This window comes from Fukomys damarensis, unplaced genomic scaffold (genome assembly GCF_012274545.1).
Source record: "Fukomys damarensis isolate Sample0158 unplaced genomic scaffold, DMR_v1.0_HiC HiC_scaffold_6, whole genome shotgun sequence".
NCBI lineage: Eukaryota > Metazoa > Chordata > Mammalia > Rodentia > Bathyergidae > Fukomys > Fukomys damarensis.
The window spans coordinates 43,291,941-43,307,563 of NW_022900918.1; the positions used below are offsets into that span (position 1 = coordinate 43,291,941).

A 15,623-nucleotide genomic window follows, 5' to 3' on the forward strand; every position below is an offset into this window, starting at 1 on the left:
ATTCCTGGTAAAAAAAAAAAAAAAAAAAAGTTAAGATCCAGTAGTTGAATTGAAACACAAAACAAAAGCTAGCGTCCCATCCTGAGATTGTGGTGAGGATGAACCTAACACCCCAGGGCTTTCAAGTCTGGTGCACAGCGGCTGTGCCAGAAAGGCAGGTGTCCTTCAAGGTTCTGTGCCTCCGAGCCCTCCAAGGAAGCCTGGTTGCCTATTTTCCAGGGAGGAGCAAGAGGTCCAGACCCTTTCCAGCCTCCCTCACACACCCTAGGGACCCGAGGACACAGCCTGGGGCCAGCCCGGTGTCCTTTCACCTGTGCGGTCAGGGAGCTGCTGCCCTGGGGCTTCGGGTGATGGGGAGCCCTTGCTCCGGTCCCCACTGTCCCCAGGTACCACATCTACAACGTGGACGAAGAGAACCCTGGCTTCCCAGAGCCGCGAGCCGTCTTTTACACGGCCCAGATCATCAGCGGCCTGGAGCACCTGCACCAGAGGCGCATCGTGTACCGTGACCTCAAACCAGAGAACGTACTGCTGGGCAATGACGGTGAGGCTGGCCCTGGCTGAGCCTGCTCAACCGCAAACCAGACTCCTGCCCCAACCCTGACCTCGACTCTGACTGACCCCCACCTCAACCCCCGGAAAGCCCAGAACCCAAGCCCCACATCAGGGGATGCCTCTTCCGCCCAGAGACCGTGTGGACACTGGGCCCGCATGTGCACCGAGTGGGGTGATGTGTGCAGTGTATGCACAGTGTGTACATTATGTGTGTGGGTGCCCTTGGTATGTGTGTCATGACTGTGTGTGTACAGTGCATGTCCCCACGTACACTAGTCTTGTTTTCTGACCCCATGGTGTTTGGCTCAGGCAACGTGCGGATCTCTGACCTTGGGCTGGCTGTGGAGCTACAGGAAGGGCAGAGCAAGACCAAGGGCTACGCGGGGACCCCAGGTGAGGCGGGCGCCCAGAAAGTGGGGTGTGTATGGCTCCTCTCAGTGATAAGCCGCAGTGCCTCCCTGCCTGTCCTGTAGTGTGACGGGGCTGTTCCCTGTGGCCACCCCCCCTGCCTTGCAAGTCCGGAGCTCCATGTCATGATTGCCCTGCGCCCGTAGTGACAGCAGTGGATAGGGTACAGGGTACCCGGGTGTGGGCAGAATGGGAGGTCCAGGCGTGTAGGGTGGGGCTGAGCCACAGAGCAGCACAGGTAAAACCCATGCAGCCACCATATTGTGCACGTGGTCCCATGCCTGTGACTGTGCAAGTCCACATGTGCGTGCTTATATGAGCTGCCATCTCTCTGTGCACATGTACTTCTCTGCGCATGCGTGCACACGTGTGTATGTGGTGCGTGTCCACGCAGGAGCCTGCACGCATCTGTGTCGGTGTGGGGCTGCATATGCCTGGCGTGTCCTCTCCCTGTCACCCATCTCTTCTCCCCTTCCTAGGCAGGCAGCACATCACGGGGAGAGGACGGGGTCTGAGGGCTGTGTGGCCATGTTCTCACTCGCCGTCAGTGACTGTGTGGCTTGGGTAACTCACTTGGCCTCTCTAAGCCTCTGTTCTAAATGTGCTGTGTGAGAGATCTGATGTGGCGGCTGTGCCTGGCACTGTATGGTTCTACAGAGAGACACTGCCTCACAGGCTGGACTTGGGCAGCAAGGGGACTTGGACGCACTGTGTGGTGGAGCGGGTGGCTGCATGGCCTAACTCAGGGGAAGGGATGTGCCATGGTCTGGAGGAGGACAGTTCCCACTGACCCCGTGGAGCTCTGAGAAGCTCAGAAGCAGCAGACCCTGTGCATTCTGCACCCCCAGGGGCAGGGGAGGACATCCTGGGATTTCTGCTGTCCTCACCCAGCAGGGACCCGGATTCATGAGCCAACCCTGGTGGCCACCAGGGGGTGATGTCGCCATTGCCGTGGGCCCAGCCTCAGGGATGGGGACTCTGGCCCTTCTCAGGTGGGTGGTGCTGTGGCTACCAGCTATGCCTCCGGGATCAGTTTAGCTGTGACCAGGCCAGGCCTCCAGAGATGCTGAGGCTGTGGGTGTCCTGCAAGCACAGATCCCCTTTGGATGGGTTGCCCAGCCTGGCTGTGCCCACAGAGGAGGCCCCTACACCACCGCATTGTGGCTGCCACTCCTCTGTACTCAGAGTCCAGCCCAGCAGGCTGTGGGAACAGGCTAGGGGCAGCAGCCAGGCAGAGGTAGCATGCCTTGTGAGGGCATCCAGGCATGGGAGTAAAGACAGAGTGGGATGGGCCGCCCCTGCGGCAGAGACAGGCTGGGCCCTGTCTGATCCGCTGTGTGAGTCACTTCGAGCCAAGGATCAAGTTACTGGAAGACAGTCGGGTTTGCCCAGCCGAGGGGCTGCTGTGCCTGATTGGGCCATGTCCTACCTTCTGTGTCATCTGAGCAAGTGACACGGCCCCAAGGCCTCTGTCTCCTAAGCTGAGGAGTTGCTCACATCTCTGTGAGTGTGGATTAAATGAAATATGCACCACCCGGGTGCACAGCAAGGTGACCACAGAGTGCCCTGCAGGGCTAGGGTCCTGGATGAAGGGCAGGACCCCTGGACATTGTGCCTATACTGGAGACCATCTGGGCTTGGACCTGAGCTTTTCTGGCCTTATCGGAGAAGGGGGTCAGGGAGCCTCCGGCATACCCTGAGAGTCACACGTATGCTCTCTTGTGGTCCAGGCCCAGGTTTTGTACCATCCCTGAGTCTGAGGTGCCAAGGAAGGGAAAGGGAGACATCACCCCACGTGTGTAGCAAAGGGATTCCCAACCAGGGAACTTCCTGCACCTCTGGATGTGGGTGTGCTGGGTGTCACAAATGTCACAGACATTTTGGTGTCATCTGGGGGGGATGCTGCTGGCATCTAGCACCTGGAGGTTGGGGTGCTGCCCAACTTCCTGAATGGCCACATGAGACTTTCTGTCCCCAGGTACTGATATGCTGGGACTCTGGGTGTTGGAACCACTTGTATCAGTTCTGTGTTTATGGTTGGGTGCTTGTGTCTGGCAGGCTTCATGGCCCCGGAGCTCCTGAGAGGCGAAGAATATGACTTCTCTGTGGACTATTTTGCCCTGGGAGTCACGCTGTATGAGATGATTGAGGCCAGAGGACCCTTCCGCGCTCGTGGGGAGAAGGTAGGTGCCTTGGCAGTGTCTGTAGTGGCCCTAGAGGATCTGTCCTTGGGCCAGACCAGGTGTGGGGTGCAGGCTCCTGGTTGCTTGTCATGGGGGTGACGTCCCTGGGGCCCCCAGGGGCCTTTTTGGGCCTGCCAGCTCTTGAGACTTGTGGTGTTTTCATGGGACTTCACACTGTCCCCTGGTCCCAGAACAAGCAGGGGTCAGCAGTTACCCCCAGACTGTGTGTCCTCCGCTTCTGAGCTCAGCTGGCACATGGCCACAGGAGGATGGTGCCCCTAGCATGAGGCATTGTGGGTAGCCCTGTCCTGGCCCTGCCCACCCCCTGAGGCTATGTGGGAGCTCAGCCTGCCTGGGGTACTGTCTTATCAGCCCCAACCTGGACCCAGGATGCCTGAGCCAAGCCAAGCCCCTAGCCTGGAAGCTGGGCCCAGGGGTGCAGTGTGTGGCTGTCCTGTCTCCTCAGCCACAGTAGGGTTGGAGGGGTCTGAGGCCATGGGTAACAGCCAGACTGGCTGCCTGCACTCCCAGGAGGCGCCTTGGTAGGGTGGACACCACCTCTAGGGAGTGATCAGAAATAAAATGTGCCCCATACCAGGGATCCTGTCTCTTGAGAAAAGTGAAAACTCCAGCATGGCTGTGGCCCACGGCACTTTACTTTTTGTTAGTTTTTCTCTTTTGAAGCTAGTTACCTAGCTGTGCCCGTGAAGTCAGCCTGAATTCCCTAAAATGCCCTGTACCCCAACTCAGGCTCTTGCCATTGCTGTTGGGTGCTGTTGCTCTGGCTCCGAACCCTGAGGGAGCACACTGGGCCCAGCCTTCCTTCCGTGCACCAGCAGGAGCAACTGCCCAGCCATGAGCTCCCTGTGCCCCCTGCAGGTGGAAAACAAGGAGCTGAAGCAGCGGATCCTCTTGGAGCCGGTCAAGTACCCTGACAAATTCAGCCAGGCCAGCAAGGACTTCTGCGAGGCGCTGCTGGAGAAGGACCCCGTGCAGCGCCTGGGCTTCCTCAACGGGAGCTGCGACAGGCTGCGCGCACATGTGCTCTTCGGGGCCATTGGCTGGAGGCAGCTGGAGGCCGGTACTGTCACAGTGGGAATGGGCGCCTGGGCCCCCAGCCGCCTCGCCACAGGACAGCCCAGCCCTCTGTCCACCTCTGGTGCACCTGGTCTGGGAGGGGACGTGTAGGGCACCCTGAGCTTCAGCTGGCTGCACTTGGCTCCTGCTCTGTGCCTTTGTATCCATGTGTGTATGCCCATGTGTCTGTGTGCCCGTGTGTCTGAGAGGGAGTGTGAGACCCCACACCTACCCAGGAGCTCGCTGTGGAGAGAGTTAGGCATCACTGACAACTGAGATCAGCCATCTTGTGGTCTAAAGCTGAGGACCACAGGGTCCAGTGTGAGGCAGACAGAGAAGTCACCCTGGGCAGCTGGTCTGGCTTCAGACTGTGCCTGTGAGAGTGGTCAGGACTGGGCCCAAGGTGAAGGAGGAGTTGAGTCAGGAGACCACGGACTGGGCTCCAAGGGCCAGGTGCCATGAGCCTGACCTCAGATGGAGGCTGAGCTGTGGGAGTTTGAGTCATATTGTCACAGTGGAACCATGCAGAGGGAGCCCTTGGAGAAGCTGGTCAGGGCCACAGCAAAACTAGGGCCACAGGAAAATTTCCCAGGGCCCTGGGAAAAGCCAGGGTCATGGGAAAAGGCAGGACCACAGGGAAACCCAGGGTCCCAGGAAAAGCCAGGGTCATGTAAAAGCAGGGCCACAGGAAAACCCAGGGCTACAAGAAAGCCCACAGCCATGGGAAAACCAGGATCACATGCAGCCGGCTGGGATTGCGCAGGTCAGGTGGCTGCACAGCTATAGGTGCGTTCAGGCAAGCTGGTGTGTGGGGAGGAGGTGCAGGATAGGGCGTGTCTGGAGCTGTGGAGGACATACTGTGTCTGGTGGCTCTGGGCACATCAGGAAGGGAAGCTGACCAGGAGGAGGCTTGTCCTTGTGGCTCTGCTGTGATGCAAGGCTCAGGGGGCCACACAAAGAGTTGTGGTCTGACAGGAGGGCTAGCCTGGAGCTCCATGCTGGGGAGGAGGCCTGGGTTGGGATCAGGGGAGGCTGAAGTTGGCTCAGGACGAGCTTCCTAGCTTTGTTTTGGGGTTCCCAGTTCTGTCCACTGAACATGCAGGCACCAAGGGCTGGGGTCTGCGTGGGACGCTGGGCTTCTCTGCTGGCTGCCAGGCCCTCTCTCTCTGTTTTCCATGGAGGTGGGGCTGAGGCCTGGCTGATGCGTGAGTGCGGTCTATGTCTCTTGTCTCCTCACAGGGGTGCTCATTCCTCCCTTCATCCCAGACTCCAGGACTGTCTACGCCAAGAGCATCCAGGACGTGGGGGCCTTTTCCACCGTCAAAGGTGTGGTCTTTGACAAAGCAGACACAGACTTCTTCCAGGAATTTGCCTCTGGCAACTGCTCCATTCCCTGGCAGGAGGAGATGATCGAGACAGGCATCTTTGGGGAGCTGAATGTGTGGCGCCCTGACGGGGAGATGCCCGATGACATGAAGGGGGTCACTGTGGAGCAGGCAGCCCCTGCATCCAGGTCGGGGTTGTGTCTGGTCTCCTAGCCTAGCTTCCCAAGAGAAGCAGGGAGCCAGGCTGGTGAGGAAAGGGAATTCTGCCAAGCTTGTCAGAGGAGGCCAGGGCTGTGACGTTGGCCTGTGGTCTACCCCAGGGCCACAGTCCACCAGCAGCCCTGGTCCTGAGCTGAGTCTCCTGCAGCAGGAGCAAGGGCTGACATGTGGTACGGAGCAGCTGCCATCAGCCTGCAGTGTGAGCCTCTGACGTGGCTGTCTACTGCCTTTGCCCCACTTTACTCAAGAGACAAATGCTCCCAATGGAACAAGCCAAGAACGCACCAATACTCAGAGACCATCGTGTGGGTGTGCAGCCCAACTGGCTATGGACAGAGCAAGCAATGGCGTAGTCAGAAACTCAGGCTCTGCTTGGACCCCCAGGACCCTGACTCCCAATGTCCCAGGCCAGGCCCCTTGAGGGCCATGTGCCGTCCTTTAGCTCAGGGCTTGGTGAATTCTGGCCTGCTCTGCTCCAGTGGAACCCTGGCACCCACCTGGATACCCCCTACCTGCCCTGTTTCCTCAGCACCTGCACTAGCCATCCCCTGCCTTCTGGACATTCTCCTTCAGGGAGGCTGAGTCCTGCAGGGAGTCACAGCCCTCCTCAGGAAATGGTACAGCTGGCCGCCTCAGACAGCTAGCGCTGCATGTGGCAGATGGGACTGCCTGCGTCCCCAGTCAGCATCGAGTATAGCGAACATCTGTGTCCTCAGATACTCACCCCATGTGTGGTGGCATGTTAATCAGATTTCCTCTTTCTGGGACACAGTACCTGACATCTACAACTTAAAGGAGGGAGGTTTAATTGGCTCAGAACTTCAGAGGGGTCAGTCCATGGTCAACTGGCCCCAGGACAGGAACAGCATGGTAGAATGGTGTGGTGGATCAAAGCTGCTTGGTTCGTGGTGGCCAGGAAGCAGTGCAGAATAACTCCAGAGAGGAAGGCACTGGGGACCATATAAAGTACCGAGACCATGCCTCCATGACCATCAGACACACCCAGAAGAGCACTCAACCCATCCTCTGAGTGGCTCCCAGGAACTCACTATGTAGCCCAGACTGGTCTTGTTGGGCACCTGTACCCTCAGACAGTCATCACCAAGTGTGGTGGACACCTGTGCCTTCAGGTAGTCAGCACTGAGTGTAGTTCATGCCTGTGTTCAGGTAGTGCTGAGTCAGGGGGTTGTCTGCGTGTATAGACAATCGGAGCTGAATGTGGTGGATGCCTGTGTCCTCTGTTGGGCAGTAGTGAGTGTGATGGATGCCCACTTCTTCAGTCAGACCACACCAAGAATGGTGGACACCTGTGTCCTCCCAGAGTCAGATAGCACCAGGTGTGGCAGATTCTCCTGTCCTTAGACAGTCATACAGTGTGTGGGGGATGCTCACCTCCTCAGTCAGCACTGAGTGTGGTGGATGCCTGTGTCCCTAGAATCCACACTGACTGTGGCAGATCAGTGTCCTCAGACAATTTATGCCATGTGCGGTGGACACCTGTGTCCTCAGTCACACCACTTGTGGAGGATGTCCAGTCCTTAGGCATGTGTGTGATTGTGGTGTGTGGTGAATGCCTATGTCTCATTCAGCATGAAATGTGGTAGATGCCTGTGTCCTCAGTCATGTATGAAAGATGCCATCTCCTTAGGCACATGTGTGATGTGTGGTGTATACACGTGTCCTCAGTCAGCACCACGTGTGGTAGACATCTGTGCCCTCCTCAGTCATGCCTTGTGTGGAGGATACCCAAGTCCTTAGGTACATGTGTGGCGCGTGAGTCCTACATCAGCACTCAGAGTGGTAGATACCCATGTCCTCAGACACTCACACCATGTGTAGAGGATGCCATGTCCTTAGGCATATGTGTGGTGTCTGATGTGTACCTGTATCACAGGTCAGCACTGAGTGCAGCGGATACCTGTGTCCTCAGACCTTCTCCAAGCCACAGCTCTTCCCCTTCCTGTGTGAGGAATGGCACCCTCAGCAGCCAACAACTTAGAAGATTCCTCTCTGCAGCCAATTCTGGGAGCCACCTGCCTCCTGTCCAGTTTGTGCCCACGAAGGGAGGATGAGCCATTCCTGAGCCGCTGTTGGGCACAAAGACCTGTTATGAACACGTGGCTAATGTTCCCCAAGAAAATGGTTTTGTGGAGAGTTCCAGATGCTTCCTCAGGAGTGTGGTGGTGCATGGAGACTGTCCTGGACAGCAAGCACACATACTGGGACAGCTTCCCACGGGACCCTAGAGTATTGGATGCTGCAGAAGCCATGAAGGCTCTGAAAGGGCACAGGAGGGGCTTTATCTCCTGGACTGTGATGTGGAACCCTCTCCCCCGGGCCAGGCCTCCGTGCTGAACCCGTGCCGTGTCCCTTCCCTTACCCCTTTCTGGTCTGTGTCTAGTGTCTCACACTGGTGAGGTGATGTCTGTACATTTTGTTCCATGACGTTCTGGAGCAAGAGAGATCCCACTCTTGACTGCTCCAGGCCCATCTAACCTGTTGTGGGTTCAGGCTCTGGACAGGTCCGTAACCGGTCCAGGCTAGTTGGGTCCAAGAGTTGGACACAGCTGAGTTGATGGCCCCTGGCCATGAACCCTGGCCACCTTCCCTGTGTGGGCTGCTCTGTGCCTGTAGAGCTCAGGCTGGCCCTCAGGTTCTCTGCTCACCTGCGATCAGACTGCAGCTGGGATATAGGACATCCAGGAATGTCTAGATTCCAGACAAATAATGGTACTTTCTGTGTCCACGTGATATTTGGGACACACTATTTAAAAAATTGTTTATCTGAAATCCAAATGCAATTGAATATCCTGCAGGGTATTCTTTTCTGAATCCGGCCAGAAAAGGCTTGTGTGACTATGCCTCTAATCAGTGCACACCCGCCCATCCCTAGCAGGCTCCAGCCAAGCATGGGTACTACTGGCTGGTGCCTGTGGGCTCTTTGGGCCGGCAGAGGGTCCCTTGGCTACGTGTGCACACACATGTGAGTGTCACACAGAGGAGCTGGCCCAGGGCCCTGCGCAGCCTGTTCTGTCCCTGGTTCCTCCTCTTTTGCCCTCCCCCACCCCCAGGCAACCTTACCTCTCCCCACAACTCTGGAAGAATCCAGTCTGAGCTGGAACTTCTCCGTCCAGCTGCATAGCAACTGCAGCCCCCCACACACTGACTTAACCCTTTCCCACTGGGCATCTGGGCATCTGGCTCAGCGGGGTCTGGCATTGAGCTCTCCAGCAGATGCCTCTGCCAGCTCTGCTATCCAGAGGTCTCAAGGTCTCTCCGGGACCTTATCATGGCAGCTGTCAGGCAGGGACTGGCCCCAGCTTGCAAATGTCTGCCCTTCCTGCTGTCCTTGGGTCCAGGTCTCCCAGGTGTCAGGCCTGGGCAGCAGTGCCCAACTGCTTGGCTCTGGCCTTGGTATGGGACCCCTGGGGTGGGAGCGGGAGGCCAGGTCCAGTTACGGGCCTCCCATCTCTCTTGGGGTGTCGGGACACAGTCCACACCAGACCTGCGGCAAGGCCTGTGGTTCAAACCCTATACATCTGCAGCAGCTGTGGGGCTCTCAGTCGCTCACCCTGGGCAGAGCAGGGACCAGTGTCTCAGCCTGGGGACACAGCCGTGGCGGGGTCACAACCTCTCTACCCGTGGTAATTCCAATAACTTCCCCCAAAGGGAGGGGAGGGGAGGTATGGGGGACCAGTGCTCTGGACACTGGTCAGAGTAACTTCAGCAGTCCTTCTGTTAACAATTTTTATTCCAGTGAAGAAACATGTAGAACATTTAAAAGAAGGGCATGTTCTCTGTCTTGGGATGTGAATTGGGGCCGCACACACAAGTGCACAGGCACGCCCGTACAGATTTGTGCGCCCTCACATACAAGCCTGCATGGTGCCTCTCTGGCTACCAGCTCCTTACGGCCTGGCCATGGCCCTGCTCCTGGGGTAAATTCCTGGCCGCGGGCATCCACATTTGTCCCCCACAGCAGTGCCTGTTCTGCGTGCACAAACCACCCTGTTTCCATCCTCCTCTCCCTCCTGTTGAGGTTCTGCTGCTGCACTGCAGTGCCCTGGGCAGGCTGGCACCATGTGGGGTTGTGACTGTGAATTGGGCTGTATACTAGAATAAATTAGTGGTGCACAGTTGTGGGTACGTCCTTGGATGATCAATGTGTAAGTCCCCAAATGAGGGAGAAGACCCGCCCCAGATATGGGTGGTGCCAACCAACAGGCCTGCATCCTGGGCAGAATTAAAAAGGGGGAAGTCAGCCCTTTCGGTGGTTTAGAGCTCTTCATGTGGCATTTGGATGTTGGGCTCCAGTTCCTTCAGGTTTCTAGCAGACTCTGTGGTTTCCATGCATACTCACACGGGGCTCAGTGGTGAGCCTGTCTTCTGCTCTCCCACTGGACCTTCAGGCTCTCCTCTGTGTCCTCCACCCTGAGTCACAGGTGGCCACTGAAGTCCTGCCTAGCATCTCCTTTAGGCATCCCATAATATTTCATGTTCAATCTGCTCCTCTAGTGAGCCTGGCTGACACAGCAGGGATGTTGATCGACACAGTACTCACTGTGTTAGGTGTGAGAGGCAGGAGGTCTTTCGGATCAAGCCTGTGGATCAGGTGCTGTGGCAGAACACAAATGAGAAACAAAGGCAGGCCAGGCATGGTGTTGTGTACTTGTGGGCCCAGCAATCAGGAGGCTAAGGCAAGAAGGTTGCTTGACCCTGGGAGTTCTAGACTGGCCTGGGTAGCATAGTGTGACTGTCTCAAAAGAAAAAGACACACAATGCAGGCTTGAGGGCTCCGCCACCTCCCTCTGTCCTCTGGTCCCTCCTCTACACCAGCCTAGAGGTGGGCAATGCTGCTGGCCTCTGCTGTGTCGTGTCTAGCTGGGTACTCAGTGGATGCCCGGCTTTTAGGGGCAGTGCTTCCTCGAGAATGCGGCCTCTGATGACCTGACACTGACCATAAACCAGGCTTCAGATTCCCCTGCCTCCTGCCACTCATCCACATGCGAAATACTAGCGAGGGCTCTGGATTATACGAGGGTGATGCAGGGCAGTGGGCATCCCCAGCAGAAGACTCTAGAGCACACCATGAAGAAGCCAGGATGGGCTCCCTGCAGCCGCTCTCAAATTACAGAGGCCTTCGTGTGCTGTCCAGACAATTCCAAGTGAGAATGAGCAAGCTTGACTGGGTTTCCTAAAAGGCCAAACCGCAATTTCCCCATCTCTGGGTCTCTTCCAGGTACAGGCCGGGGGGAATTGTTGCCCAGGCCAACGTGCTGGGCTGGGCTTAGAGATAGTGGTGCCTGTGTTCATGGCATGGGCCACGTGGCTCAGGCTGCCTCTCTGTCCTTAGTCCCACAGGATTCTGTTAGAACCCAGGGAAGTGTGGTGTCTCCTGGCCCTTGGTACTTACAAGACCCTGTGTCCTCAGGGCACTGACCAGAGCTGGGAGCCAAGTCTCCTCTTGCAGTAGGGTGGTTGGTGCCTGTGTGATTTGCAAATGTTTTTGCTAAAGCAGGAGACACTGGACAAGCTGGTGCTAGCCACACTTGAGGTGAGGGAAGGCCTTCTGCTAGATAGGACTGGTACCTCTCTTTGTAGGAACTTGAGCTGTCCTTGAGCCCCAGCTGTGCTCTGGCTGCCCAGGTCGAGGGGGACATCAAGGCATTGTCACTGCAGAGGCCTCACAGTGCAGTGTGGATTGTTGTCTGTTCTTAAAAATTAATGTCTTCTTCTGTCTCACTCCCGCTCCCCTCCTCACGTCCCTTGAGACCAAGACCAAGTGGCCTCTCCATCCCCTGCTGCCTGCTCTGCATTATTCATGGGTGATTGGGTTTCAGAGGCATCATCTGTCCGCTCACCTTGCTTTCCTGAGCACCAGGCTCCTCCACCAGGAAAGAGGCCAGACTGATGGGGAAGCTGACGCTGTGCTGTTTTATGGCTCTGTGAGTCCTGTCCTCTTGGAGCCTGGAGCCCAGGCCCTTGTTTCAGTCTTCCTGGCACCTGCCCATGTGCACCAGAGGCTGATGTGAGGGTGAGGACAGGGCCTTGTGCCTCTAACCCCTGGCTGTCAGAGGACACCCCAGGGTTTGGGGTGAAGCTCTCCGTCTTCCTTCAGCCAGGTGTGGAGCATCTTGTGGGACAGACATGGGGGCCTCTGTTCATATAAGGGTGTGGGCAGGGATGAAGACACACAGGATGGTTCACACTAAGCAGGAAGAAATTTGGCATTCAGGAGGATACATGTGTTCAGCAGAGCCACTTAAATTTTCTCCTGATGCCAATAATGATTCATCCAGCTTCTCTGGTTAGCTCCAGACGGGTAGAAGATAGATTTCTTCATCTTCTCATAATTGCCTTTAGGGAAAGCTCAATTGAGTTACATTTTAAAAATACCCAGATTCCCCTCCCTGGGGTGCCAGCTGTCGGTGGCGTGATGGGCCATGAGCAGGGGCCTGGAGTGGACATTGTAAGCCGAGGTGCCCGGCTCTGAGATACAGCATGGCAGGCTGCTTCGGGAGGCTTCAACTGTGTGCACAAAGGGAGCTCTCAAGCACTTGGACAGGCAGCCCCGCCATCTCTGTTGCCGCTGGGCGCTGACCGCTGCACACACTCACGTGTGCCATGCCTTCCCACAACCGACCTTGCTCACACCTGCGCTTCTACAGACAGGTGGGGAGTGTGCCACCCTTGCTATTGGGCAGTGACGTCGCGCTGTGGAGGTGGAGCCCCTCACCATCGCTGGGACCTCTGCGGCTTTGCTGTCGTTGGCCCAGAAGTTGTCGTGTGGCGCATGACTGCAATCCTAAGATGTTCTCTGCCCTTCCCACTGAGTGGACCCTGAGCAATGGTGCAGTGTCAGTGGTGGCCAAGCCGCTGGCACTTGAGCCCTTGTCCAGGCAAAGCACCCACCTGTCACTGTGCCCTTCACCCCCAGGCAGTCAGTTTAAAGCTTTACTTTTGAATGTCCTCACCAAGGCTAAGGCAGCAGATGGTGTCCCCGTCACCGCCTGCAGCCACAGCACAGGCCTTTCCCACAGACTCAGGACGCCAGAGCAGACCCCATGCTCTCAGCAAGCATGGCTTGCTGAGTGGAGGCTGGTAGGCGGTGTCCAAGCTGGGCTCCAGCGCCTACAGCACAGCTCTAATTCGACAGAAGGGGACGGACTAACTCTGGCTCCTCAGAAGGGGATGTTTGGCCGACATTTCCTCAAAATGAACACATGAGCCTGTCCTTCCAAGTACTTGCTGCTAGTGACAACATTTTGAGCTTCCATACGGAAACAGGAATTTTGGAACACTCATTTCTCCACCCTGAACCCGACAGCTTCCCGGGAATTTTTCAAATGACAGAAACATGATATCTTGACCCTCCTGTGGGCAAAGGATATATTCAGAATGCAGGAGAGTCTAGTGGATTTCACTGTATGAAAAGGGTGCAAAAAGTTGTGATTTCAGATTCCACATTGCAACAAACTTTCAAAAAATTACCACTTGTCAAGTTCAGGTGTAATGTCAAGGAGAATATTGAGTTAAAGTTCTTTAAAGAGATGGAACAAATAGAATAGATAGATATGTAGGTAAATATATAGATCTATGAATGGACGCTCGTATGGATGGATAGATGGATGTGTGGGTAGTTGCACAAACACTTGAATAAATACTGGAGATGACTCGATGGATGGATGGATGGATGGGTGGATGGATGGACACACGACAGCAGATTTCCTGGGGCACTCAGCTCCTGTGCTCATGGAAGATGAGATTCCCACAACCTTCTGGTGCCTGGAAACTGGAGGCCCAGAGAAGCCAGCAGAAGTCCCAAGGCCTCAGAACCAGGGCTGGATGAAGTAGCACTTACTCTGTGGCCTAGAGCCCAAGGATAGGTGGTGAAGGTAGTCCAGCTCTGTAAGAGAGAGGGAGAATTCTCTCCTTTCCACTGCTGGGTCCTGCCCAGGCCCAAGTCGTCAGGTGGTGCCCACATTGAGGCAGATTTTCTCCGCCCAGTCCACCAACCCCACCTGGCCTCTCGGGATCACTCTCCCAGATCCACCAAGAGAAGGTATTGGTGACTATCTCGGTGCCCCTAATCCAGTCAGGCTGACAGCTGCAATGAACCATTGCAAACGTCCACAAGCATGTGAAAAGCCACACACCTACTCCTCACGTTCCAATTGCTGTGTGAGGCCAGCTGTGCACACAGTGCCACCAGACTGTGCCTAAGGACAGGTGCATGCACAAGCCCCCAGCCCTCCTGAGAGCCCAGCTTCTCGATGGGTCAGTAGGTAAACCAACTGCAGCCGATCTCTACCTGAAACCCTCCACAATAAAGAAATGAACTGTTAACAAGCAACTGCATGTGTGAGTTTAGATAGTTGTGCTAAAGGAAACCAGACCAAAAACAGCACCACTGCAAGATCATTTCCACAAAATACTAGAAGATGTAAAATATCAGAAAGCAGATCTTGGGCACTAGGGAAGGGGGCTGCAAAAGGGGGCTTACAAGGGACACAGACAAACTTAGGGGGTGGGTGTGCTCACCACCCGTGACACTGACCCTGAGGGTGTGCCTATATGCCAAGCCTGTACAGTTTCCATTTAAAAAGTGGGTACTTTGTTGTATGCCATCCAAGCCACCCAAAGCTGTGATTTAAAAAACTACCTTTTTCAGGGTCTGGGTTAAACTGAGGACCATGGCTCTCAGAACATCTCAGGTTGTGAGGCATCTACAGCAGAGTGGTGTGGTGGGAGAGAGAGGGCGCCATATGGAGGGACAGGAGCTGGAGACTGGGAAAGGCCGGCCTGCCCCCATACCAGCTGCTCCACGGAAGCCACTGGGGTCTCAGGAGGTGCTTGAGGATGGGCTCCAGGGACCTGGCCTCTTTGAACTGTGCTTCCTCCTTTGAAATCCCCAATGCTCCCAATGACAGCACAGCAGGGCCACACTTCTAACAGGGAACCTCAGGGACAAATTCCACCATGCCTGAACATGCTTGTTCTGCGGCCATGCTGTATCCCATTTGTTTGCTTGTTGCCTCTTCTCCCCAGCTGTGTCTGTGTCTTGCTCTGCAAAGCATCCTGATATGTGGCAGGTGTCTGGCACACGGAGGACGCACGGTAACAGCTGAGAGGCTAAAGCTGGGCACAGTCTCTCCTGGTGCTTTTCAACTGCACAAGTGCCATGGTGCTTGCTGTGGTATGGTGGACACTGTCCATGTCCTCTTCTGGACAGATCTGAGAAGTCATCAAGGCCCAGCCTATGCAATCCTTGGGCAGGCACTGCTGGGCTCAGCCTGCCGGGGCTGCCGTCCTACCGGTATATGTAAGCCATGGAGAAAGCTTCGTGTGCCCCTCTCAACCAAGATGTAGCTCCTCAGGCACAGCAGACGGCTGGTGATGATGACAGCTCCTGACAACCCTTCCACTCCCAGAGATTCTGAATCGTGGGCCTGGGCATAGGGGCAGGGGTTAAAAACAAATTTCTGGATGATTCTAATGGCAGCCAAGGACCAGAGCCCGCAATCCTCTGGAGTGTACATCAGGGTTGGCTCTGGGAGTGTCCTTGGGCACTGGTGGCCAGTAGGGGTCGGCGAGTTTCCTGGCGTGGCTGTCCTCTGACCTCTCGTGGTTTGTCTCACTGTCCCCAGCATCACCCCAGTTCCTAGGGAGACTGACCCTTTGCAGGTCCGATTGTACACCTTGTTTTGAGTGGCTGCTGATATCCTTAACTCAGAAGGTTTTGTTGGTTTGTTTTTCAGTGCTAGTGATGAAACCCTAGCTTCAGCATGCTGGACAACTGCTATACCATTGAGTTACACCTCAGCCCACAAAGGATTTTTTTTTTTTTTTTTTTTTT

General features: G+C 55.8%; 1 protein-coding gene across 1 annotated transcript in view; it reads left to right on the top strand.

Moving 5' to 3' along the window:
• The window catches only part of Grk1 (G protein-coupled receptor kinase 1), an 8,871-nt gene extending 3,110 nt beyond the window's left edge, over window positions 1-5,761 (top strand). Inside the window, exons 3-7 of the mRNA XM_010619911.1 lie at window positions 387-544; window positions 865-948; window positions 3,022-3,146; window positions 4,026-4,227; window positions 5,463-5,761. Coding sequence (XP_010618213.1) covers window positions 387-544; window positions 865-948; window positions 3,022-3,146; window positions 4,026-4,227; window positions 5,463-5,761 — 868 coding nt within the window. The remainder of the gene's footprint in view (window positions 1-386; window positions 545-864; window positions 949-3,021; window positions 3,147-4,025; window positions 4,228-5,462) is intronic.
• Window positions 5,762-15,623: the final 9,862 nt, after the last annotated feature.